This window comes from Orycteropus afer, unplaced genomic scaffold (assembly GCF_000298275.1).
Source record: "Orycteropus afer afer isolate SDZICR_OR568_19922 unplaced genomic scaffold, OryAfe1.0 scaffold00030, whole genome shotgun sequence".
Classification (NCBI taxonomy): domain Eukaryota; kingdom Metazoa; phylum Chordata; class Mammalia; order Tubulidentata; family Orycteropodidae; genus Orycteropus; species Orycteropus afer.
The window spans coordinates 8732811-8759019 of NW_006921617.1; the positions used below are offsets into that span (position 1 = coordinate 8732811).

At 41.6% G+C, this 26209-nt stretch overlaps 1 protein-coding gene across 1 annotated transcript in view; it reads right to left on the reverse strand.

The window, feature by feature from the left end:
* Nucleotides 1–26209, reverse strand: part of LAMA3 (laminin subunit alpha 3) — a 434613-nt gene that overhangs the window by 9024 nt on the left and 399380 nt on the right. The window contains exons 62-69 of the mRNA XM_042780249.1: nt 25597–25730; nt 17010–17127; nt 16478–16618; nt 14517–14656; nt 13367–13495; nt 11980–12133; nt 6718–6887; nt 638–821 (exon numbers count right to left, since the gene is read on the reverse strand). Of these exons, the coding sequence (XP_042636183.1) occupies nt 638–821; nt 6718–6887; nt 11980–12133; nt 13367–13495; nt 14517–14656; nt 16478–16618; nt 17010–17127; nt 25597–25730 (1170 nt within the window). The remainder of the gene's footprint in view (nt 1–637; nt 822–6717; nt 6888–11979; nt 12134–13366; nt 13496–14516; nt 14657–16477; nt 16619–17009; nt 17128–25596; nt 25731–26209) is intronic.

Here is a 26209-nt window from a genome sequence, read left to right on the forward strand (position 1 = left end):
GTAGTGATACTGCCTCGGAAACCCAAGGAGGGGTCGCTATGAGTCGGGGCTGACTCAATGGCAAACAACAACAATAACAACATATAGCTAGGTCCCTCCTTGCCTTAAATTTTCTTTCTTTAATGGGCTCTGAAGGAGAGAAATTGCCCAGGAAGCAGGGTGGGAGGAGGAAGGGGAGTGAGGTAGCCTGGGGTTCTAGAGAGGAAGCAGGAAGTAAAGCCCATCCTGGCATTAGGACAACATGTGCTGAGACAACCCACAGTGTGGGTAGCAGGCTGAGATGTTGGTGGGCTAAGTACTTCCAACCACTTCAGCGACTCCCACTGCCTTGCGCCTTTGTGCCTGGGAAGAACATTGGGGCTGCTCTTTCTGCTACTCAAACACTGAATTCCACACCACCCAGAGGGACTAACCAAAAACCAAACCAAACTCACTGCCATCGAGTCGATTCTGACTCATAGCAAACCCCTCTGAATTTCCGAGGCAGTAAATCTTTATGGAAGTAGATTGCCCAGTCTTCCTTCCGCAGAGTGGCAGGTGGGTTTGAACCACCAACCTTCTGGTTAGTAGTCATATGCCTTAGGCACTACACCCCTACAGCTCCTTCCAGAGGTACTTGTGCAGCCTTAACTCTCACCGTGTGCCATTTCCCATCATTGCATTTCTCTTTGCTTTTGAGTCTCAGTTTCTTCCCTTCTGTTCCTAATGCAAAGATCAGGCGTCCTTTAGAAAGATAAAGGGCCATAAAGCAGTTCTTCGTTCCCATGTAAAAGACAAGCCCTCTGGATGATGTGGTCTGCACATCCACAGCAAACTGTGACCTGGAACAAAAAGAGAGCAAAAGGCAAAGAAGGAAAACAGAAAATAGAGGGTTATATTTTATTTTATTTTTCAGTGTTATTGCCAATCTCCGAGCTGGGAGAGGAGAGAGCAGACACCACAATCTCCATTTTACCAATAGATAAACTGAGTCACACGTCTTGTCTCTTGGGGAACGTTTAAAAGCTGTTCAGTTCCAGTGGTTAAAATTGTGTTGCATAATTTCGTTACTGCCTTGGGGAATACTGAAGAACTTCTAGGGCAGCATATTTGGCTATTGGTCTAAGTCCCAGCACATGGCAAGAAGAAACATGCCTATACTATTCAAGCCCAATGCATACGCATTATATTTTGTATACACTTGTGGAGAGGGAAGCTGTGAGAGGAGGTGGAAGGACAGCTTGAATAACAGAGACTGATTTAAGCGTCTGATAAATATTTTCTTTCTGTAAGATCTATTTACCACAGAAGCAAAGTACAGATCTACTTTTTCCCTAAAATACTTCACCTTTGATGGAACAGGATGAGGCAAATACCATATAGTAAAAGCAGTGAATGAAGTTAGTCCTCATTTGTATGATGGTTGCATATAATATGCATATGCACAGCTGGCCAAGAAAGCTTTGTTGTTGTTAGTTGCTGCTGAGTCGCCTCAACTCCTAGCGACCCCAGGCACACTGGGATTGGACAGTTGTGATCCATAGGGTTTTCACTGGCCGATTTTGGAAGCAGATGACCAGGCCTTTCTTCCTAGTCTATCTTAGGTTGGAAGCTCTGGGAACACTGGTCAGCACCATGACAACATGCAAGCCTCCACTGACAGACAAGAAGCTGGTAATCCACCTGGTCTCTCACACGGAAGGTGAGATTTCTACCATTGAACCACTTCCTATCAAAATTTACGTCCATCCATCCATCTCTCCACCCATCCATCCATTCTACAAATATTTAGTGAGTGTACACTATGTATAAAAGAGCTCTGGTGGTGTAGTGTCTAAGATATTTGGCTACTAACCAGAAGGCTGGTGATTCAAACCCACCAGCCACTCGCTGGAAGGAAGACCAGTCAATCTACTTCCATAAAGATTTACCACCTCAGAAACCCAAAGGGGGTCACTATGAGTTGAAATCAACTCAATGGACGTGAGTTTGGTTTTTTTTTTTTTTTAATTCTATGTATAAGGCACTGTGCTGGGCACTAGGGATTCAGTGACAGCCATTTCACGCCTTGAGTTATCTGTGGTTTATGGATGCACTGAGGAGTGTAAACAAGGTAGTAGAGGAGTGGGTATCAATAAGCCCTCACCTGTCCCTTGTGTTTCATGTCTCATTACACACTAGGCCAGGGCCAGGAACTGGGTCTGTCCTGCTTTAGAACTGTATCTCCAGTGCCTAGGGCATAGGATGCATTCAATAAATAGTTACTGAATTGAACTGAATGATAAATGTAAAATTTGGAGGCAGAATCTGGAAGTGGAGGGAAGAAATACAGTGCTTCTTGCATTTTAATATTGAAGGCTTGAGCAAACACTGAAGCACACATTTATTCTTCAGACTATCAAGTTTCCTTGAGGGCAACGTTCTCCAAAATGAAAGAGAAATCTATATTTGTTAAGTTAAACCAAGCAGATGGCAACAGAGCTCAATATTTCTCTTGGTGTGTCTGTGTGCTAGTGCAGAAGTTTAGAGAACTAAAGTTGGCCAATTTAAGGCAGATATTAGAGCGAGCTACAGAATGAAAGCACTTTACATATGTAGGTTTGGTTATCAGACGTGACATTTGCTTTGCAGGAGAATTGTTCCTTAAAGCAACTTTTAGAAAAGACTAACTGACTAACACCCAAAAAAAGCAGCAGTAGATTTAAATTACAGTATATGGTGATACTGTAGCTGTGGTTCTTCATTGCTAGAGGTTGGGAGGGTAAGGCAGGAGCTCAGTAGCACTTTAATGCAGCCACGAAAGGGTTGAAATATTGGTACAATGTTTTAAAGGAGACTTTCGAAAAGTGCTTGAACTTAAGTCAGAATGAGAACAGTAGATAAAGAATACCTGAAATCTTGCAACTTTCTGAAAATACAATCTGACTGCTACATTATTTGAGATTAACATAATTTCCAAATTATATTTACTGATTATTTTTTTCCTAAGTCATTTGTGCTTTCAAAAGGTTGCTTTTAAAAATTTATTACATACACCTTCCCTGGAAGGAAAGATACTAGGGTTGAATCATCAGGAGAAACCCAGATACCAAATCCCAACGAATGAGCTGAGAGAAAGATCAAAGAGGGAAACGGTGGAAAAGCAGAGGAAGTTGGGGGGAGGAGATGAAGGGATGAGGGGCTAGAGTGTAAAAAGTAGGGGATGGGAAGGTGTAAGGAGGAAGCCAGGAGAGAAGACTGGGCAATGGGGAGTTGGAGTAGCATCTGCAGCTGCTGTTCCTTAAAAAGGAGAGAGTGCAGTCCTAAAAGTCAGTCTGAACAGTGATGAGAGTTCTTGCTGGTGCAAATGGTTAACACCTTGGGCTGCTAACTGCTAACTGAAAGGCTGGAAGTTCCTGTTCCACCCAAAGGCATTTTGAAAGAAAGGCTTGGTGATCTGAAAAAATCAGCCACTGAAAACCTGTGGAGCTCAGTTCTATTCTGACACACAAGGGGTCGATGTGAGTCAGAATCAACTCTATGACAACTGGTTAACCAGTTGGAGCAGTGATGGGAGTGGGTCCTCCCTACCCAGGACTAAGCAGGGAAGGGGCTGATAACTGAGCAGGACAACCACTCCTGCTCCTTCAGCTTAGTCCTCCATTAGAATAGTTTTTGCAAAGCAGGGATCCTGACACTTTCCATGGGGAGACTGGAGACATGAAGTTGCAGACTTCTCTCTTCAGAATTAAGGCCCCTTTCCCAGCCCTCCTATCAGTGTGGGAGTCATACACAGGGCTTACCAAGAAGCCTCTCTGCAGGCCAGAATGTCTCCTCTCTATGAGGAAAGTCCTATCAACTCCACTTAACTGATGAGAAAATTGAGGATCAGATTTAGCAATTTGCTAAAACATGTGAGATAGGTAGACGAAACCAAAAAACAAACCTGCTGCCATCGAGTCAACTCTGACTCATGGCTCCTCTATGTGTCAGAGTAGAACCGCTCCACAGAATTCTCTTGGCTCTGACCTTCCAGTAATCTTTATATCACTAGGCATTTCTTCCGTGGCATCTCTGGGTGGTTTAACTGCCAACCTTTAGGTTAGGTGTCTGGAATGAACCGTTTGTGCCACCTAAGGACCTTGAGATAGGTGGTGGTGGTGTTAGGTTCTGTTGAGTTGATTTTCGACTCATGGTGACCCCGTATTAAGGAACAGAACTGCCTTATAAGGATTTTTTGGCTGTAATCTTCATGGGAGCAAATGGCCAGGTCTTTCTTCCAAGGAGCTGGTGGGCAGGTGTGTTGCTGTTGTTGTTAGGTGCCACTGAGTTGGTTCCAACTCATAATGACCCTGGGAAAAAAGAATGAAACACTGCCTGGTGCCATCTTCACAACTGTTGCTATGTTTGAGCCACTGTTGCAGCTACTTTACCAAGCATGATGTCCTTCTCCAGGGATTGGTCCCTCTTGATAACACAATCAAAGTATGTGAGATGAAGTTTTGCCATCCTTGCTTCTAAGGAGCATTCTGACTATACTTATTCTAAAACAGATGTGTTCATTCTTCTGGCAATCAATATTCTTTCCCAATACCATAATCAAATGCATCAATTCTTCTCCAGTCTTCCTTATTCATTGTCCAGCTTTTGCATGCATAATGGGCAACTGAAAATACCATGGCTTGGGTTAGGTGCACCTTAGTCCTCAAAGTAACACCTTTGCTTTTTAACCTTAAAGAGGTCTCTTGCAGCAGGTTTGTCCAATGTAGAATGTCATTTGATTTCTTGACTGCTGCTTCCATGGGTGTTGATTGTGGATCCAAATAATATGAAATCTTTGACAACTTCAAACTTGTTTCCATTTATCATGATGTTGCTTATTGGTCCAGTGGTGAAGACTTTTGTTTTCTTTATGTTGAGGTATAATCCATGTTGAAGGCTATAGTCTTTGATCTTCATCAGTCAGTGCTTCAAGTCTTTTTCACTCACATCAAGCAAAGTTGTGTCATGTGCATATCTCAGGTTGTTAATCAGTCTTCCTCCAATCCTGATATTGCATTCTTCTTCATATAGTCCAGCTTCTTCAATTATTTGCTCACCATACAGATTGAATAATTGTGGTGAAAGGCTGTAACCCAGATGCACACTTTTCCTGATTTAAACCATACAGTATCCCCTTGTTCTGTTCAAATAACTTTGTCTTGCACAGTTTCCACATGAGCACAATTAAGTGTTCTAAAATTCCTATTCTTTGCAGTGCTATCCATAATTTATTATGATCCACTCATTCAAATGCCTTTATGTAGTTAGTAAAACACAGGAAAATATCTCTCAGGTATTCTCTGCTTTCAGCCAAGATTTATCTGATGTCAGCAATGATATCTTTCAGTCCTCTTCTGAATCTGGCTTGAATTTCTGGCAGTTCCTGTCAATGCACTGCTGCACTGTTTTTGAATGATCTTATTTGTTGTGTGTTGCTAGGCAAGTATTGTTGTTGTTGTTGTTTGCCGTCGAGTCAAACCCGACTCATAGCGACCCCTCCTTGGGTTTCCAAGGCAGTATCACTATGGAAGTAGGACTGCCCAACCTTCCTTCCGAGTAGGCAAGTATAATGACCCCAAATTTATAGAGAGTAAGTGTAGTCTTAGAAAGGTTAAGTAATAGCATATGGTGACCATAGAGCTGTGCCACGCAGGGCTTGCATCAAGAGAACCTGCTGTGGGGGCACCACTGACTAGTGACTTCCTGCATCGTGGAGTCTGCAGGTACACTCGGATGACATCTTGCTCCTCCAGCTGCTCCCAGCCAAGAACTGGGTGTGATGGAGGTACCAAAGTTGGCCATTTCTGCCATACACTGGCCTCTTCTAAAGGGTGATCTTTGCTTGGGGATGCCCCATCAGCCTGGCTGGGACTTTTTCTCAGCTGTCCTGCGATCTTGGCCTTCCTTTCCCTCTCTGTTCACAAATGTCAGATCTGCATGGCGTCTGAAAGGTCTCCCTGCCTACTCCTGCTCCACCAACTTAAACTTTCCCATAATAAATCTCTTGTCCATCTAATCCCATCTTGGCATCTGTGTCTCAGAGGTCCTAAACTAGCAAATGGCCTGAGGCCAAACAGTCAGAAAGTAGAGATTTAAAGCCAAGTCTTAAAGCCAGGTCTTCTGAACTCTGGGCAATTCTTCCTCTTTAGACAGGTCACAAAAGAATTTTTGGCACCTTTTCATTTATATCTTCTCCAAATCACCTGAATATGACAAACCCTGGTTTTCTGCTTTCCTCTGACATATCTCTACTCATTCCTTCTCCCTAAAAAGAGATGTAACTTTTTAGCATAAAAGTCTAAATTCTCTAAAAATGATCTATGTAGCACTGAGTCAACCTAAAAGGATGATTTTCCTTTGATTATTAAATGCAAGAGAAGAAAGGTGATTTATCACAGAAATAAATAACAGCTTTAGAAAGAAATCCTCGTGTTATTTTTAGAATGCCGTCAATTCTAAACTGGAGCTGATTGTTCCAGGCTCTGAGCAGCATGCTGTCACATTTGTGTTCCAACATGGGGGCAGGGGATGGGGGAGCAAGCTACGATCAATCATGCTCTGTGTCCTTGCAGACCAGCACTTCTTTTAACAAAAATGGCAGTGCCACCTTCACTGGTGGCAGGTGCATGGGGTCATACTGGCTATCTTACCCTGGGCTACCTTACCTTCCAGAGTCAGGTTCTGAGTTGGTGCTGGGGGAAGATAATAAAATAATACCTGGGTTTCAGCAGTTCCTGAGGAAGTGTGAATAGCAAGTGGCTGGTGGGACTGTCCCCAAACCGAAGGGCTCCGTGACTGGCCTGGGCTTGGGGAGGTGGCAGACAAGACTGTGCACCTCTCCATACTTCCATGCTCCTCAGGGAAGCTACTGGTGTGTCCTGCAATGGCTGCATGGGAAATGAGCAAAAGGTTAGGATAGCTAGTTATCATGGAAAGAGTAAAGAATGCTTGTCTTGCTAAGTGCCTTGTACAGTTTTTATTCTTTATCCTAGGAGAAGAATTCAATAGAGAAACCAAAGATCAGATACATGGTATCCTGGGGGAAGTTCCCACTGCAGGCCCGCAGCAGAGTTACTCAATGCAGAGATGGGGCAGAGTTCGAGAGTACTCTTCAGCTCCTTAATTCCTCTGGCAGCTGGATCCTCCCAAAGCCCCATTTTAACATTCTAATGTGGCTTTCACATGGCGACATCTTGCCACTGGGAATGTATAAACCAGGACTGAAAGGGAGGATCTATAGACTATAGATATTCCTTTCTTGTGCCCTCTTTGGTGAGGATATATATTGTTCTCATGCTACACAACTCTAGTCTCTTTTCTGAAGGCTGCTTAACTTGGGTCCAGCAGACATTCAGAGCCTGCCGCACCACAGAGCATTCAAAGAGCTACATTGTGTCCCTTGATAGGTCAGCATTTGGCCAGTAGCACCAAGACATACACAGCCAGCCAGCGGGATGTGAAGATGCAATCCTCCTCCTCCTCTGGTCTTTCCTCTGGGCACATTGATCCCCATTTCACACTCCAGCCCTACTTATGAAGTGGGGCAAGTGAGAAGATGGAGGAAGAGAGAGCAGGAAACAGAATTGGGGCAAACCACAGCCTATCTTCACTTTTCAGGTTGACTAAAGCACATAATTTGCCCTGATCTGGATGATGCTTTAAAGAAGATTGAGTTTCCATGCAGAAAAACTACCATAATAAATGTCAAATATGACAATAAAAATTGTTGGAAGTAATTGAGATTCCATGGACTCCCCCCTTCTTTCTACTGCAGACTGCAGATTTCGAAGAATGGTGTGCGCTTCTCCCAAAGGGCTCGGAGCTCAGCTGGGACATCCATTAAGCAAAACAAATGGCAGCAATTTGCCTTGCAAGGGATTGGTTCAAGAATGAACACATAACCTAATCTTGGCCAATGAGCCTCAAGGGGAAGTTTGGTGGGTGGAGCATCTGATAAACGTTTCCTCACTAGGAGAGAGAAACTCGCAGAATTACTGCTGCTTCCGCTGGATGTTTTCCAGTGAGGATATGTTGTCCGAAAGATGAGCCAAAAGGCTGTGAGGAGCAGAGCCTGAGCACCAATGGACCAGGCCTTGAGCCAGACTTATCCTGAACTGGTCAGTATGTGAGATTATTGCTTAAGCCACTTCATAGTGGGGTCCCTGGATCTAGCAGGAACAGATTCCGATTCCTTCAGGATCAGGTGTCCCTCCCCAGTCTGACTCCAGATAGGGTACTCAGACCACAAACATATTGTTGTTGTTGTTATTTGCCACTGAGTCGGCCCCGACTCATAGCGACCCCTCCTTGGGTTTCCGAGGCAGTATCACTATGGAAGTAGGAATGCCCAACCTTCCTTCCAAGGAGTGGCTGGTGGGTTTGAACCACCAGCCTTCTGGTTAGCAGTCAAGTGTCTTAGGCACTATGCTACCAGAGCTCCTATTAGCTATTTAAAATAGTCTATGTTTGCACTTTGCTGAGTGGAGATGTCCAACCACACTTACCAGAAAGTTACATGAATTGCTTAAAATCACAGCCAAACATGGTTCCTACTGAGATGTTAACTCAGTCTGCAGTTTCCTGCCTCTGACTCACACCAGTGGGTCTCACTCCCTTGCTTAAAGATTCTTTGTCAATAGCAGTAAAATCAAGAGGAACAGATTTGATAGATACCCTTTGCCACCAACTCTTCCCTAATTCTGTTAATGATACCATCATCCTTTAAGGCACTCAGTCCCCAAATCTTGGCCATCATTAACACCTATGTCCCTTGTCTCTTACATACATTCAGTTTCCATGTGCTAGTATTAACCTCACTGATGGATTCTGTTTCCACTACTTCCTTCTAATTCCCAGCATGTCTGCCCTGAAAGTCAGGCCCCTTACTCTCTTGCCTGGACCATTCCAGTACTTTGCCATTTTGACTCCTTGTCTCTAGAATGTTCCCACACCAAAACGTCCCATGGGCTGCTGCCAGTTTAATAATCTTTGAACACAGCTTAAAGCACTCCTTTCAATGGCTTTGCATTGCCTATAGAGATATGTCCAAATTACATAAGGTCATACAAGGCCCATGTGACCTGGTGTTGGCATGTGATTCCAACCCTATCTCCCATAACTCTCCTTCCTCCAACCTGAATAGAAGGCAAGCCACATTTCCCACCATCCACCAAGCTTTCCAGGCCTCTTACAGGACCTCCCAATGTGGCTTGGAGAGCACATCCTTCAGGAGTCTATAGCCCTAAGTTTGAATTCAAAATACCACTTATTGACTGGGTGCTCTTGGACGAGACTTCAACTTCGCTAAAACTCAACATCCTAAACTCTAAAGTCAGCATTTTATTCTGCTCTCAGGAGGGTATGGTGAGAACGGAAAGATACAGCATGAAAACTTGGGAGGATCAGAGATAATGCACCTGCAAGTCTCACCCACATCCTGCCTCCCAGCTTTGTGTGTCTGTTTATGCAGCTCCAATAACACTGTCTCACTTCAGCCCACCCTCCAGACTCGGTCCATTAGAATCCCCCCGATCTCCATGGCAGGATAATTCCTGCTGGACCACTCCCACCACACACTGTACCCTTTTCATTTAGGTTATTTATCTGTATAACAATCATAGCTAACATTTTATCATGCTCACTGTGTGCCAAGCACTTTTCTAAATGTTTTGTGTTTATTGCCTCATTTAACACTCACAACAATCCACGAGATATTAGTATTATTTTTCCTGATTTACATTGGAGGAACTAGGCCTGTACAGAGGCTAAGTACTTGTTCAAGATCACTGTTATGAACTGATTTGTGTCTCCCACAAAGATAAGCTGACATCCGATGAATGATACCTAATTTAGAAATATGTTCTTTCTTTGAAGATGTTATCAATTAAGTTACTGAAGGCATATTGAGTAGAGTAGGTCCTAATCCCATCTGAACTGTATTTTACAAAAGGGAGAACAGACACACAGACAGAGTGACCCAGGGGGAAGACACCACATGAAGATAGTACAAGACAAGGAATGCCAAGAGGTTCCTGGGGCTACCAGAAGCGGCAAGAAACTAAGAAAGATCTTCCCCTAGATCCTTCAAAGAGAACACAGCCTTGCCAACACCCTGAATCCAGACTCCTAGCCTCCAGAACTGTGTGACAATAAATTTCTACTGTTTAAAGTCACCTACTCTACGGCATTTTGTTATGGCAGCCCTAAGAAACTAAGACAGTCACACACCTAATAAGTGATAAAGCCTGATTCAAACCCAGGAAGTTTCACCTCCAAATCTAGTACTTAACCATTAACCTATTTCACCCTCTCTCTGCTATTGGGCTTTTGGAAGCAGGATTTATGTCTTATTCTATCTAACCTGGAGGCTTGCACAGAACAAGGGGAAAATTATGTACAACGTATTTACTGAAGTCTCTCATATCTATAGCCCCAGTTCCACCCTAGCTTTGTAGGCCCAGCAGAGGTAGCTGACAGCTTCCCACCACTTTTCTCCACCTAGATGTCCTATAGGTACCTTTCTCTCAAGACACCACAAATAACTCATTCTCTACTTCTCCAAATGCTTGCCCTTCTCTCTCATCTCCATAAATGGCATTTCCAACCACCCAATAAACCAGCCTAGATGCCTCAGAATTATTTTACCTCCTGCCTCTCCCTTGTCTCCCACATTCAGTTATTACCAGCGTACTGGATACTGTCTTCTAAATAAATAGCTCTTCAATTCATTTCCACCTATCTCCATCATCACTGTGCTAATTTAGTCTCCAGTAACTTCCAGCCTTACAATGAAAAAATGAATACGTGACTTCATTCCCAATGAGGCAATTCTAAAGATATTCTTTTCATACAGTGAAAATGACAATCCTTTGGGATATTTCTTCTTAATGGCATAAAACATCTCTTAATATGTGTTATCTATTCAAAATCCCCCAAATCACTGTGCAGCAGGGAAGTATTGGAGACAAGCAGCATGTGTCTGGTGTTAAACAGCAAGTGTGCTGAACAGAAGCCCCTCGCTCTTAATTGGGGACAGGGTCTGGGGACAGGCTGCCTGGGTTTGAATTCTAACTCCAGCTTCCAAAGTAGGCAGATTGCTTACTTTCTAAGCTGCAGCCTCCTTTTATAGACGTGGTTAGTTCTCACAAGGTTATTTGAAAGTGTAAGAAAATCCAGTTAAAGAGCTTAGCACAATGCCTGGTACATCGGAGGTGCTGAATGTTATCCATTAATCATATTAATTCTAACATCAGACACAGGAGGTCACACTGTTCACCTCAGGCAGAGCAAGGAATTCCTTAAGTCCTAACCTTGTGTTCTATTCCCAGATTCTTTAAGTCCTACCACTGTGTTCAATTCATTATGATGCTTCTGCTCCTCAAAACAAGGAATTTCATTTCCTTGTCATCTCTCTTAGTGCTGCACATTAGAACCACCTGGGAGCTTTACAAAACACTGATCCCTGGGCCCACCTCAAGAGTCTGATTTCATTGGGTGGGGTGGAGGCTGAGCAATGGTATTGTAAAAGCTCCCCAGGTATTGCTTATGTGCAACTGAGGCTGAGAAACCCTGGGTAGATGGGTACCTCTTGTCATATGAGTTGTGTCAGGGCAGAGGGGAGGTCTGGGGAGAAGAAGGAACATGGACCCTGTCTTCTAGAGAAAACCACTATACCTACTAGAAACACAGCCATCAGTGACATAACTGAGAAACTGAGGCCAGTGTTCCATGACTGCAAAAATGGCCACATTTTCATGAAGATTCAAAATAAAAACAGAAAAGAGAAGCACTTAGAGCATGTTGGTGTAATTCAACTGTTGATGACCCCCCAGTCGTTTCATGGAGTACTGATCCCTATCAGATCAAGTGAGCCACATACTTTCCCCTCTCTGTGAACCCTTCCCCCAGTACCTCCCACAAGGCAGGCTGTGAGAATCCTCTGGGGAGGACTTAAACCCAGTGCAAGGCCTTGGCACTTACCAGATTGACATGGGAAGTTTTGGCTTTGTTAAACCTTGTTGAACCTTTAAGCAACATTAGAAAAGGTGGTTTGTTTAAACTGCAGCCTCCCAGGGACACATCTCTCTTGGAAGATGAATTGATCAAATCTAGAACTGCAGGGCTCTGTGACAATCTGAAACAAGGGCAGAAATGTAAGCTGCTGCCAAACCCTGACACATCGGCAAAGAAATATTGGTAGAGAGAGAGGGCATCTCAAGAATACATATTCTTATTGCTATGGTTTCTAGGTAAACTTTCATCTCTTATCTGTACATCTAGAGAGTCCCTAAACACCCAGCACCCTGCCTTGCCAGCAGAGGCTCCAGAAATTTCTATTGACTTGATGTGTAGCAAGGCCAGAAAACCATGGTTCTTTCTTTGACACGGGCATCATATAGAAACATGCAAATGAATACACCGAGAGGGGACATACGGGCATTGATTGATATAGAATGATTGTGAGCAGCAGGAAATCTCAGAAGAGAGTTTATGGAATGATTTACTATGTTTGAATAGGAAAGTATCAGTCTGAAATAGAAAAAAGAAAAAGTGCTCTATCTCATGATTGTTGTTGAAGCCTTTCAGTGGTGGGAAGCTGGTGCCAGCCCCACCCCGGCGTCTTCTCCATCACTCCCAGGTCCTGCTCCACTCAGAGAGCTACATGTCCAAGGGAGATACTTCATCAACCAGGAGCCTCGTCCAGGCCCAGGGGCATGGTGCACTGCCAGTCAGAGGGATACCGGCCTCAAGGCAGCCCGAGGCCAGCTGTGGGTCTCTCCCACGGCCTTCTCTAAAAACAATCATTTTATATCAGAAAATGGAAAACCTGGATGAGTTTTAATTCTGTTTTGAAAAAATTCAGATTAAGCAACATTAGTGTGAGCATTTAACATTTGCATGGATGAACCAAGCTCCCCTCTGTCTATTAAAGGTCACGTTCAATGCTCTGGTGACTTGGTCTCCAAGTGCTGCATCGGACCATGCAATTCCTTGGCCTGGAAAACTGTGGAGAGCTGATTAAATCTAACTTCACAGTCTTGATTAAAACAAAATAAAATTTCAGTGTGAATAGTTTTAAAGGCTACAATCTGAGAGGTAATTTTAATTAGACCTTTTCCAAGGTTATGTGCCAAACCTGCTCTTCTAAAGAGAGCCTGTGCCCAGGAGTCTTTTACTTGTTTGTTTTTAAATGTGTGTCTTGCCAAAGAGGGTGTTTTGAAAGGTGGTGGTAAGAGAGCTTTGTTCAGCTCATGTTTACAAACCCAACTCTGGTAACTCGACCAATGAGCTACCCTCCCCATCTGGCAGGGCCATTCTCTCCAGACCCTCCCAAGTCTCAGATACCCTCACAGGAAGGATCACCTACCTCTGGACAAAAACATTAGTAATACAACCCTCAAAATGACTCCCGCCCAGGCGTATGGACTGCTGGGAATTTGAAAACTGCAGCCTTTGGTTATTTTTCAGAGGTTGGTCATCAATCAGAAGCCGGAGTCTGAAAGAAGCGTGAAAGCAGAACAAAGATGAGAGCTGCTGAGAAAAAGTCTGCGCATGGAGTCAGCTTCCTGTCCGACCCAGACTCAGTGTCGTTTACCTAAAATAACTAGGGAAGGTAGACTTATTTTTTAAGAGTATTCAAAAATATTTTCATATTTTTCTTTTTGCACATCACATTTTTATTAAAGCATTTTTACTAAAGTATTCTACAGATACATAGAGAGTATGTGTATCAAACATGTACAACTCTTTATGATTCTACTTATATGAAACATCTAGCATAGGCAGGTGCCTAGAGACAGAAAAGTATTACTGGTTACCAGGAGCTGGGGGGAAGGGTACCAAGTTTCTGATAAGGGTGATGAAAAACTTTCGGAAATAGTTGTGATGGTTGCAAAATATCATGGTAATTAATGTTACTGAATCTTACACTTAAAAATGGTTAAAATGGCAATTTTAAAAAAATAACCACAATAAACATTTTTTAAAAGCTTAATGAATTTTCACAATTTGAATATAGCAACATAACCAGCACTCATATGAAGAAACAGAGCATGACCACCACCCCCAGAACTCCTTTTATGCTCCTGTTGGTCTCTAGCCTCCCTTCCACTCCAAGGGTAACCACTGTTCTGAATTCTAATAGGACAGATTAATTTTGTCTTGTGTTTGAACTTCGTATAAATTAAATCATAAGGGATGGATGTTTTTATACGTGACCTCTTTCACTAAAAATTATGTCTGTGAGGTTCATCTATGTTGTTGTACATAGTTGTAGATCTTTCATGATCATTGCTGTGTAGTATTCCATTTTGAATATAACACAATTTATTTATCCATAATTTATCCTCATTATTTTTTAATGAGGAGATTGATATAGAATAAGAAGAAGGCCACGATTTATTAGCAAAATAATGTCAAAATTAAGGACAAATAGTTTGCAAAAAGAGGACCAACAATCCCATTAAATGAAATGAAGTAATACTTTTACAGTTCTGGAAGAAGTGCATTCTGCTCACCCTGAGTTGTCGTTTATCACAGACACATAATGCAGCAAACCATCCATGTACGTCCCAGGAGATTTAAGAATGGGACTGCTGCTGTCCCTGGTGCTCAATTCAATGTGACCATCTTCCAGAGTGACCTGCAGGCTACTTGTCTGAAATCGTGATAGAATATACTCATCAACACAATGAATTTACATTTAAGGACCATGCATGTATTAATACTAAATTCATGATTGAAACCATAAATAAAAACAGTCAAGATGGTTTGACCCAAATGTTTTGACTTTACCATTTTGATCTCAAGATTTTTTTTTAAATATTTTGACTCTGTGTCTATGTATATAAAAATTTTATGTGAATTATTTCAACATAGTTGAATTTTTGAAAGTTTTTGGACTTACATTCATCAAGCCAATACAATTTCTTGGTCAAGTATACAGAACAGTTAAACCATTTCCAATTTTTTCTATTTGTATTTTTATTTTACTGAAATTAATTTTATCATGATCAATCCTTTTCTGAATATATTTTATAACAAAGACATGACTCATCACTTGATTCTTTTCATGTAAAATTAGAACAATGAGATCTCTTCAGTCATTATGAATTTTATTTTGTGCTTATTATTTCTAAGAAGTTGAATTTCCCATGTCAAACTCTGCAGATCTAAATTTTGGTAAGACAACTTTATTCTTTCTGTCAATTTAAATTTTATTGATTTTTTTCTATCAAGTACAAATTTTGCAGTTTTCAACAAGATGTGATTCTTCAGTGAGCTTTTAGTCTGAAACAAATTTTACAGGATGTAGATATAGCCATTGTCAGGTTTATTTCATGTTTTTTTTCCCCTATCGGCAATATTCACATTAATTATGGATTGGATAAAAGAATACTAATCTATATGTATTTCCTATTTAACCTGTTATAAAATTGAGGGCAATGTCCCTAGGATCTTTCTAGGATTTCTCCATTGTTCAAGATTGACTTATTCTATTGCTTTTGATCATTTTGTGTATCATGTACTAAGTGTCTCTGACATTGGCAGAGAAAACAAGTGCTGGGTATCAAAAGATCTAGGTCAAAATGTCCTGCTTTGATGGACAAACCATCCTCACAGTCTCAATGCTGGCACATACTTCTTCACATGTACTGTTTAAGAAAGATCTAGGAGCTGATGAGCAAAGACACCAAGAGAGGAGAGGGCTTCATACTACTACTCAGCCACAGAGTTAGCTATCATCTCTCTTTCAACTAACAATAGATGTCTGCTGTGCTTGGCAATCCTGAAGAAACAAATCTAAGAATCTCAGTACTCTCCTTCTACCCCTATTTTAAAATTCCGCTCATTCCACAAGGGTATTTCCAAGTATTAGCTGATACACAACCACCCTAGCTAAATCCTCTTACATAATAGAAGGGTACCTCCTTGTTGAAGAGAATGCCACTGGCTGTTTTGCGCATGAGGAAGGGCAAAAGACCTTATTTTCCCCCAGTCCCCATGGAGATATTGTACAACTAGCTGCTGATGCTGAAAAAAATAAAAAAGGAACCTGAATATCTTTCGTGTAATCAAAAAGGAATAACAGGGATCCATTATGATTTTTTTTTTCTTATATCTAAAACCTCAACTACATTATTACTTATAACAGTTACGATTTACTTTAACTCTTACAAAGTATATCTAAAAAGAATGAAAATTAGTCCATAAATATACATAAAATTCAATTCTGTAATATACTTAGAGTATATCATATATACTGCAATAGACTCACAGTATACTCCCTATGCCTGGTTTCTTTTAGGATCTATCCTAGGGTAGGGATAAGCTTCCACTGACATATACAATACCATTTGGGATGTAATGACAGATAAAACACCCAACTAATTTACTTTCAAAATCTCTCTATTATTTTTGACATCAGACTTTGAGTTTACATTTAAATCTTGTTCAATTTTAATGCAATATTTCATACCCGTGTTTGATGACTTAATAATACACCACTGGGTTGAAAGGTCTGAAACCCAAATGAGGCCTGGAAGTTGTTGGGCAATGGCAAGTCCAAATTGGTGAAACTCAATTGTCCTCCTCTGGAAAAAGAGGCCAATCGCACAAGCTGAAATGCAAACGTGTAAAAAATATTAATTATTTCATGACTGAAATACCATATCTTATCCTACATCTTCTCATTTGAACTGATTAATGTGATTTATGTTACCTCAGAAAGAAATAAAATTTGCTTTACTGCGTGATAATTTACCAGTCATCTCTAAGGTGTGTGTATAGTTGCTTTCTCTACTACCCTGCAAAGTGAATGTGCAAATCTAAAGAGGTTCTACATCATGCAAATACGTGGAGAGCGTATATTCATCAATTCACTCTGTGCTACCAGAAAAAAGAAGTCAGAAACTGACAGGTGATTGAAGACTAAAGATGGGCTGTTTGGGAAGCATGGCTTTGCAAAGTTCTGAATTCTGCACCATGTTCAAGGGTAATTCTTCACTTACCTTCCAGTCTTCTGAGCACTTTTTTGTTACTCCCACAGTATCGTTCAACCTAACAACACCACTAGTTTTCTTCAGATTTTTCATGCAGCCTCGAAAAGCAGGTGTAGAAATGTTAAACCTGATTGTCGACACAAAAAAGGAAGAGATGTATCATGCTAGGCTCTCCCGACACTCAGAGCTGTAATACACTGGACCCTCTACTACTCTCTACTCAGAAACTAGTATATATTTTATGGTTATCAGTTTTCATTGGATTCCTGTACTGCTGTCATGGATGTCATGTAACCTGCTTATTTTCTGAGGCTGTGAAAATCTACTTCTTTTCTGTATGATTATGTGTTTTCAGCTTTAAAAATGCAGGCAATGTTAATAGATAACCCAAGAATAACCAGTGTTTACAAAAGTAACAGAATACAGAAGATGCACAATAGGTAGAATTGATCCCCTGCCCCTGAGCCTGGAGTTATGGTAATGCATGGTCAGCTGGGATTATAACTAATAGGTAATTTATTGGAGTCAGGAATGTTCTAGATAGAAAACTTGTACTCTTTTTTTCTTGGTCCACTTTTCCATTTGCCACTGTAAACTCAAATAAAACCAACTGGTACATTTGGTTCTATTCAATTATGAAAACTGGGGCTTCGTATTTAATCAATGCCAAGCTGAAACAATTGAAAACAGGAAAGTTGCAGATGTTGTCTGGGTTCCAAAGCTACCTCTTCATTGTGCCACTTGGCCAAGTTATTTCACATCAAAGGGGGTGTGTTTAGGATGAAAAATGTTAATGCATATCAAGTGCTTGGAATGGTGTGTGGCACACAGTAATGAACACTCAGAAGGTGTTAACAAGTGTTTGAGAGGCAAGATGGTGCTGCTGTCCTTGCTACTTGAGGGCTATACAACCTTGACCAGGCTATTTAACTTCTCTGTGCCTCTGTTTCCTCGTTTATACAATGGAAATGTGTCCATCTGTTTCATAGGGTTGTTGTAAGTTTGAATGAGTTAATGTATGTTAACACACTCAGATGGTGCTTGGTACAGAGTAAGGACTCAGTGGGAGAGGCTGTTGCTATTGTTAGGTGCCATGGAGTTGACTCAACTCATAGTGACCCCTGTGTGACAGAACAGAACTGCCTTATAGGGTTTTCTTGGCTATAATCATTATGGGAGCAGATACCCAGGTATTTCTCCACAAAGCTGCAGGGTAGGTGCTAACCCCCAACCTTTTGGTCCACAGCCAAGCATTTAACCATTTGCACCACTAGGGCTCCTTCTAAGTGAGATAGTGTGTGTGTGGGGTCTATCTTCATAGTATAGCTATTATTATAATGAAAGCTATTTCTAGAGAAGCTGTTTCTACATTGCTGCTTTGGCATTTGCCCTTTGATTTGACTTTTGGATCTGCCTGGAATTTAATTTACATAAAGCACCAACACACACGAACTGACTGAGGTCCAGGCCAACATTTGAGTTTCTTAAACAAATGGTTACCAAGAAAAACTCAAAGCTGATTTCATTATGAATCCCTAAGGCAGCTCACTTTTCTAAATTGAAAGGTATCTGCATTCATTGTTATTCAACTCATTATAAATAGCTGAATTACATGTAATATGCATAAATTAAATTTCATTGAAAGGAAAAGGAAGAAATGAATACTCAATAGCATAGCAGCATGAGCTTAATTATTTCATAAGGATGCCTTTTGCCTCAGAATCGGAGGAAAGATCACTTTAATTCCTGGAGCTTCACTATTTATACATATTTTTAGACTCATTCTCTCTTGGATTTCAAGCTGTGTTAGACCCAAAGCAACATCCCCTGATGTCCTCCTTCCCAACAGAGCATACTGGTTGAAGGAAGAGGAAGCTGGCAGAGAAGAGTGGGAAGAAAGTAAGCTAACATATATAGAGCCTACATTTTGTACAAGGTACTTTTAGGCACTTTCCATGTGCTAAGTACTGTGCTAATCCCTGTACACACTTGGTTGTTGTTGGTGGTGGTGTTTTCCTTTTCACACTTTGAATCTTTATAACCACTTTTTAAAAAAAAAGCTCACTGCCATCACTGCCATTGAGTCGATTCTGACTCATAGTATTGCTCATTGGGGTCCAAGGGCTGTTAATCTTTACAGAAGCAGACTGACTCATCTTTCTTCCACAGAGCAGCTGGTGGGTTCGAACCACCACCATTTTGGTTAGCAGCCAAATGCCTTAACATCTGTTTGCCAGAGAGAAGAAGCAGGGCTAGAAATATCTGAATGTTGCTTTGCATTTTACTTGCAAGGGAGTAAAAGGACAGTGAAATCTTTTGACTGGCCTATAGCATTTGACTGCTAACCACAAGGCTGGCGGTTCAAACCCACCAACCACTCCTCAGAAGGAAGGTTGGACAATCTACTTCCATAGTTATACCACCTTGGAAACCCAAGGAGGGGTAGCTATGGGTCGGATTTGACTCGATGGCAGTGTTTGGTTGGTTCTGCATTTTCATGTTCTTGTCATTTAAATAAAAAATCAAAGTATGAACTTCCCAGTAAAAGGAGACAATCCTTTGTTTGGAAGATCAGATTACTAGGAAAGTTCCATATGTATGTATGTGTCTCTGTGTGTATACATATACGCATATATATGTATATGGAATACCATATATAATGTTGCTGTTAGGTGCCACTGCATTGGTTCCTACTCATAGTGACACTGTTGTTGTTGTTATGTGTGTCGAGTCAGACCCGACTCATAGCAACCCTTCTTTGGGTTTCCGAGGCAGTATCACTACAGAAGTAGATTGCCCCATCTTCCTTCCGAGGAGTGGCTGGTGGGTTTGAACCTCCAGTCTTCTGGTTAGCAGTCAAGTGCCTTAGCCACTATGCTACCAGAGCTCCGCATAGTGACACTATGTACAACAAAATGAAATACTGCCTGGTCCTCACAACCATTGCCATGTTTGAGCCCACTGTTGCAGCCAGCGTGTCAATCCAACTTGTTGAGCGTCTTCCTCTTGTTTACTAAGCCTCTACCTTATCAACCATGATGTCTGTTTCCAGGGACTAGTCCCTCCTGATAACATGTCCAAAGTCCGTGAGACGAAGTCCCTCCAGTCTCACTTCTAAAGAACATTCTGGCTGTATTTCTTCCACAACAGATTTGTTCATTTTTCTGGTTCATGGTATATTCAATACCATATACAGTTCAAATGTATCAATTCTTCAGTCTCCCTTATTCACTGCCCAGCTTTCACATGCATGAGGCAAATGAAGATGCCAGTTTTGGATCAGGTATACCTTAGTCTTCAAAGTGACATCTTTGCTTTTTAACACTTTCAAGAGATCTTTTGCAGCAGATTTGCCCAACATAGTCCATTGTTTGAGTTCTTGACTGCTGCTTCCATGGGTGTTGATTGTGCATCCAAGTAAAATAAAATCCTTGACAAATTCAATCTTTTCTCCATTTATCATGGTGTTGCTTATTGGTCCAGTTGTGAGGATTTTTGTTTCCTTTATGTGGAGGTGTAATCTATATTGAAGGCTGCAGTCTTCGATCTTCATCAGTAAGTGCTTCATCTCTTCTTCGCATCCAGCAAGCAAGGCTGTGTCATCTTCATGTTTCAGGTTATTAATGAGTCTTCTTACAATCCTAATTCCTTGTTCTTGTTCCTACAGTCCAACTTCTCAGATTAGTTGCTCAGCATATAGACTGAATAAGTATAGTGAAGGATACAACCCTGATGCACACTCTTCCTGATTTTAAACCATGCAGTATCCCCTTGTACTATTTGGGTAACTGCTTCTTGGTCTATGTACAGGTTCCACATGAGCACAATTAAATGTTATAGAATTCCCATTTTTCACAATGTTATACATATCTTATGATCTACACAGTTGAATGCCTTTGCATAGTCAATAAAACACAGGTAAACATCTTTCTAATATTTTCTGCTTTCAGCCAAGATCCAGTTGACATCAGCAATGATATCCCTCAGTCCACATCATCTTCTGAATCCAGCTCGAAGTTTTGGCAGTTTCCTGTTGATGTGCTGCTGCAACCATTTCTGAATATGTATATACATTCATATTATATATAGATGCACACTATGGGAGCTCTGGTAGCATAGTGCCTAAGGCACTTGACTGCTAACCAGGAAGCTAGCAGTTCAAACCCACCAGCCACTCCTCAGAAGGAAGATTGGGCAATCTACTTCCGTAGTGACACTGCCTTGGAAACCCAAGAGGGGTCGCTATGAGTCGGGGTCTGACTCGAGGGCACATAACAACAACAATAACACATATATATACATGGGCAGCCCTGGTGTCATAGTGGTTAAGTACTCAGCTGCTAACCAAAATGTTGATAGTTCGAATCCACCAGGCACTCCGTAGGAGAAAGAGGTAGCAGTCTGCTTCTGTAAAGATTTACAGGCTTGGAAACCCTATGGGCAGTTCTACTCTGTCCTATAGGGTCACTGTGAGTTAGGCTTGAAGGCAAGTTCTTTAATGGATAAAGAATAAAAGACAAAGAAAGGTTGAGTACTGACTTAACCCAAAGTCACACAACTATTTTGTGGCTAAGCCACAACCAGAACCCACTTCTTTTGGTTCCCACCCACTACCCTTTCTGGCAAGGCCTGCCTGATTGGCATCCACATCCTTCTCTGTGGGCCTTTTGCTAACACCATTCTATGCAAACCACTGACCACTAGCTTTCTTATTGCCTCTGCTTGAGAATTCTACAAGCTCATCAGTGGCCACCTCTGTGCCTGGCCCTCACTTACCCTGTTTTCTTTCAAGGTCTGGGCCATCATATTCAACAGTTTATGGCCTTTTTTTTCCCTTTGACATTTCCACCTGCCTATCTCTCAAGCTCTTGGGAATCAGCTTGCCTCAAACTGAACTCATCTGCCCTAACTACTTCTCTGCTGGTGCTTTCTATCTGCCCAAGGGCTAAACCATAAATCAGGTATTATTTTTGCCACCCCCCCCCCAGAAAGGCGATCCCACAGAATGTGGAAATTATGGAACAATATCATTAATATCACATACAAATAAAATCTTGCTGAAGATAATTCAGAAACAGTTGCAGCAGTATATTGACAGAGAACTTCCAGAAATGCAAGCTGGATTCAGAAGAGGACATGGAATGAGGAATATCATTGCTGATGTCAGATGGATCTTGGCTGAAAGCAAAGAATACCAGAAAGATGTTTATTTGTGTTTTATTGACTACACAAAAGCATTCGATTGTGTGGATCATAACAAATTACGGACAACACTGAATTCCAGAATTCCCATTAATTATGCTCATGAGGAACCTGTACACAGACCAGGAGGCTGTTGTTCAAACAGGACAAGGGGATACTGCATGGCTTAAAATCAGGAAGGGAATGCATCAGGGTTGTATCCTTTCACCATACTGTATGCTGAGCAAATCATTCAAGAAACTGGACTGTATGAAAAAGAGCATGGCATCAGGATTGGAGGAAGACCCATAACAACCTGAGATATGCAGATGAACAACTTTTCTTGCTGAAAGTGAGGATGACGTGAAGCACTAACTGATGAAGATTAAAGCCTACAGTCTTCAGTATGGATTACATCTCAACATAAAGAAAACAAAAATCCTCACAACTGGACCAATAAGCAGCATCAGGATAAATGGAGATAAGATTGAAGTTGTCAAAGATTTCATAATACTTAGAGCCATAATCAACACTTATAGAAGCAGCAGTCAAGAAGCTGCACTGGGCAAATCTGTTGCAAAAGGCCTCATTAAAGTGTTGAAGAGCAAAGACATCTCTTTGAAGACTAAGGTGTTCCTGCCTAACCCAAGCCAAGGTATTTTCAATAGCCTCATATGCATGTGAAAGCTAGTCAATGAATAAAGAAGACCGAAGAAGAGTTGATGCTTTTGAGATGTGGTGTTGGCGAAGAATACTGAAAGTGCCATGGAAGGCCAGAAAAACTAACAAATATGTCCTGGAAGAAGTACAGCCTGAATGTTTCTTGAAAGTGAGAATAGCCAGACTTTGTCTCACCTACTTGGTCATGTTGTCAGAGAGACAATTCCCTGGAGAAGGGTATCAAGCTTGGTAAAGTAGAGAGTCAGCAAAAAGGGGGGAGACACTCAACAAGATGGATTGAAACAGTGGCTAAAATGATGGGCTCAAGTGTAGCAAGGATTGTGAGGATGGCGTACAACTATGCAGTGTGTCCTTCTGTTGTACATAGGGTCGCTGTGGGTCGGAGCTGATTCAATGGCACCTAACAACAACCACAACCCCCGCCCAAGTCCAAGAAATCATTCAGTTTTCCATTTGATGTCCTAAATGTATTTTGAGCCCACTCCCTGGTCTTCATCTGCACTGCCATTTCCTTGGGTGAAGTCACCCTCATCTCTCACCCGTTTCTATAGTGATTTAACCACTCTACCTGCCTCTGCTGTTTTCCTGATTTTCTCATATGCATGTGAAAGCTAGTCAATGTGCTAGTCTACCATGCACTAGAGTGAGCTACTGAAAACCCAGCTTGATCATATCCTTCTTCTGCTTAAATCCCTCAGGTGGATCTTTACTGTGACATTCAAAACCCTCTGTGGCCTGGCCCCTGCTTCCTGCACCAGCCCCGGGTCATTTTCCTGCCTGCTGCCCAGTGCATCCAGTTCTTTGAAGGTCTCACATTTTCTTTAGCTCTTGGCTTATCACATCTATTGAAGAGCTAGCACACCTCACAGCACACCTCACTGTCTACTTTGTGTCTGTCTCTCCTCCACCCTTCTCTAGGCTCTGCCCTGTTCATCGTTGTATCCCCAACACCTGTAACAGTGCCTGGTGCTCACTATGCACTTAATAAAGACATGTGAGTGAGCTGATAAACACCAAGTCTCAGATAGCCACAAAAGTGTTGACTACCATAAATTACTCTATTTCACTACATTTAATGGCATAAAAAGGAGCCCTGGTGGTACAGCTGCTAATAGAGAGGCTGGCAGTTTGAATTCACCAGTCGCTCTGCAGGACAGAGTTGTGACAGCCTGCTCCCTAAAGATTATAGCCTTGGAAATCCTATGAGGCGGTTCTACTCTGTCCTATATGGTCCCCATGAGTTAGAACTGACTCAGTGGCAATGGGTTTTTTGTTTGGTTTTAATGGAATAAAATCATGATTGTTGGTATATACCATGATCTGCAAGGTCCCCTTCAGCTCAAAGAATCTACAGAGTGAAGAACTTTTCACTCCAAGTCGGATCCGACTTGACAGCAGTGAGTCTGGTTTTGGTTTTGGTGAACTCCATTAAAGTGCTGAGCTTTCCCACCTGCACTGTTGTCTTTGTTGTTAGTTGCCATTGAGTTGTCCCTGACTCATGACGATTTCATGCACAAGGGGCGGGACAAACACTGCCCAATCCTGTGCCATTCCCATGGTCGGTTTTGAGTTGGATTGTGGTGATCACTGGCTGATTTTCAGGTGTAGATCACCAGGCCCTTCTTCTTAGTCTGTCTTGTTGGGAAGTTCTTAAATTTCAGCATTATAGCCACACACAAGCCTCCACTGGTAGATAGGTAGTGGCTGTACCTGAAGTGCATTGTCTAGGAATTGAACCTGAGTCTACCTCATGGAAGGTGAGAATTCTACCACTGAACCACCACTGCCCCAAGAAACAAGAAATTCGGTCAGATGCCCAAAAGTATAAGAATTCTTGAAGAAAGAATTACCTTTGCATGCTACCTTATGAGGAGCTCTGGTGGCATAGTGCCTAAGGCATTTGACTGCTAACCAGAAGGCTAGTGGTTCAAACCCACCAGCCGCTCCTCGGAAGGAAGATGGGGCAATCTACTTCCCTAGTGATATAGCCTTGGAAACACAAGGAGGGGTTCCTATGAGTCAGGTACGACTCGATGGCACATAACAGTAACACCACCACCAACAACAAGCTACCTTATAAATCACATTAGCCTCCCTCCAACTGATTACAAAGTAGAAAAGATTTTAGCTAACTTCAGATCTCATGTAAAAGTAATCCCAATCAAACATTCCAGGAGGCTCTCTTAGCTTGATTAGAGGGTGTACTAATTCTCTCAAGGTATCTTCTTTCCACAAATTAACTGCTGTCTCAAAGCCTTTTTGGAAGACATAAGTTAATAAACTGCCAAAGTTACTTTTAAATATATTCTCAAAGTATTGTTTTCTTCTTTTTTCATTCACATTAAGCTTTACTGCCTTTCAAATTAATGTAATTAATTCATGTATTCATTAATCCATGAAACAGTTATACACTGATACCTTACTTGATGCCATATAAGGGGCAGATGATGCAGATATGAAGGGGACATGGTGTCTTACATTCTAGGAGAAACTTCTGTAAGGCACTGAGTTCCACCCAAAGATTACAGTGGAGGTGAACTGTGTGTTCACCCTTTCAAGTGGCCAGTCCCATTATGTAGTATTTACAGCCTGTTTTACTCTGTTGGGTAATACTGTTAATACTGAAAAGTTAGCTCTTTGTCCCAGGAATTGAAAGAAGGTAGGGAACAATCACAACACTAAAGATGCAATCTGCTTTTTTTTTTTTTTTTTAAAAAAAGCCATATTATCTTACCTTTCCCTGAGTAAAATTGGAATTCCACCCAGGTAGTACGTGTTGAAATCAAATATTTCACCTTCAACTTTAATGCTTACAGAATTCACATTTACCAACACAACTTTTCGAGCTTTTGCAAAGTTGATCCGAATCTGAAATAAATGACAGCTGAATCAGCAAGCAATGAGAAAGACTCCTATTGACAGTGGTTCAGAGCTATTATGCTTTTATTTGTTATCTTTCAGATTCAGTTATATGCACAGCAGAAATATTCTAAGCAGCACTTACAGATAAAAATGATATAAAACATTTTTGAAGAAATGTTTGCATTTGAAACCAATCATACACACACACATACATACACACATATGTATGTATGTATGTAATGTATGTGTAGAGCTCTGGTGGTGTAATGCCTAAGGCATTTGACTGCTAACCAGAAGGCTTGTGAGTTTGGTTTTGGTTTAGTGGTAAAGGCATTTAGCTACTAACCAAAAGGTTGGTGGTTTGAATCCACCAGAAAAAAGATGAGGCAGTATGCTTCTGTAAAGATTTACAGCCTTAGAAACCCAATGGGGGTCACTATGAGTCAGAATTGATTCAATGGCAGTGTGTGTGTGTGTGTTTTTTT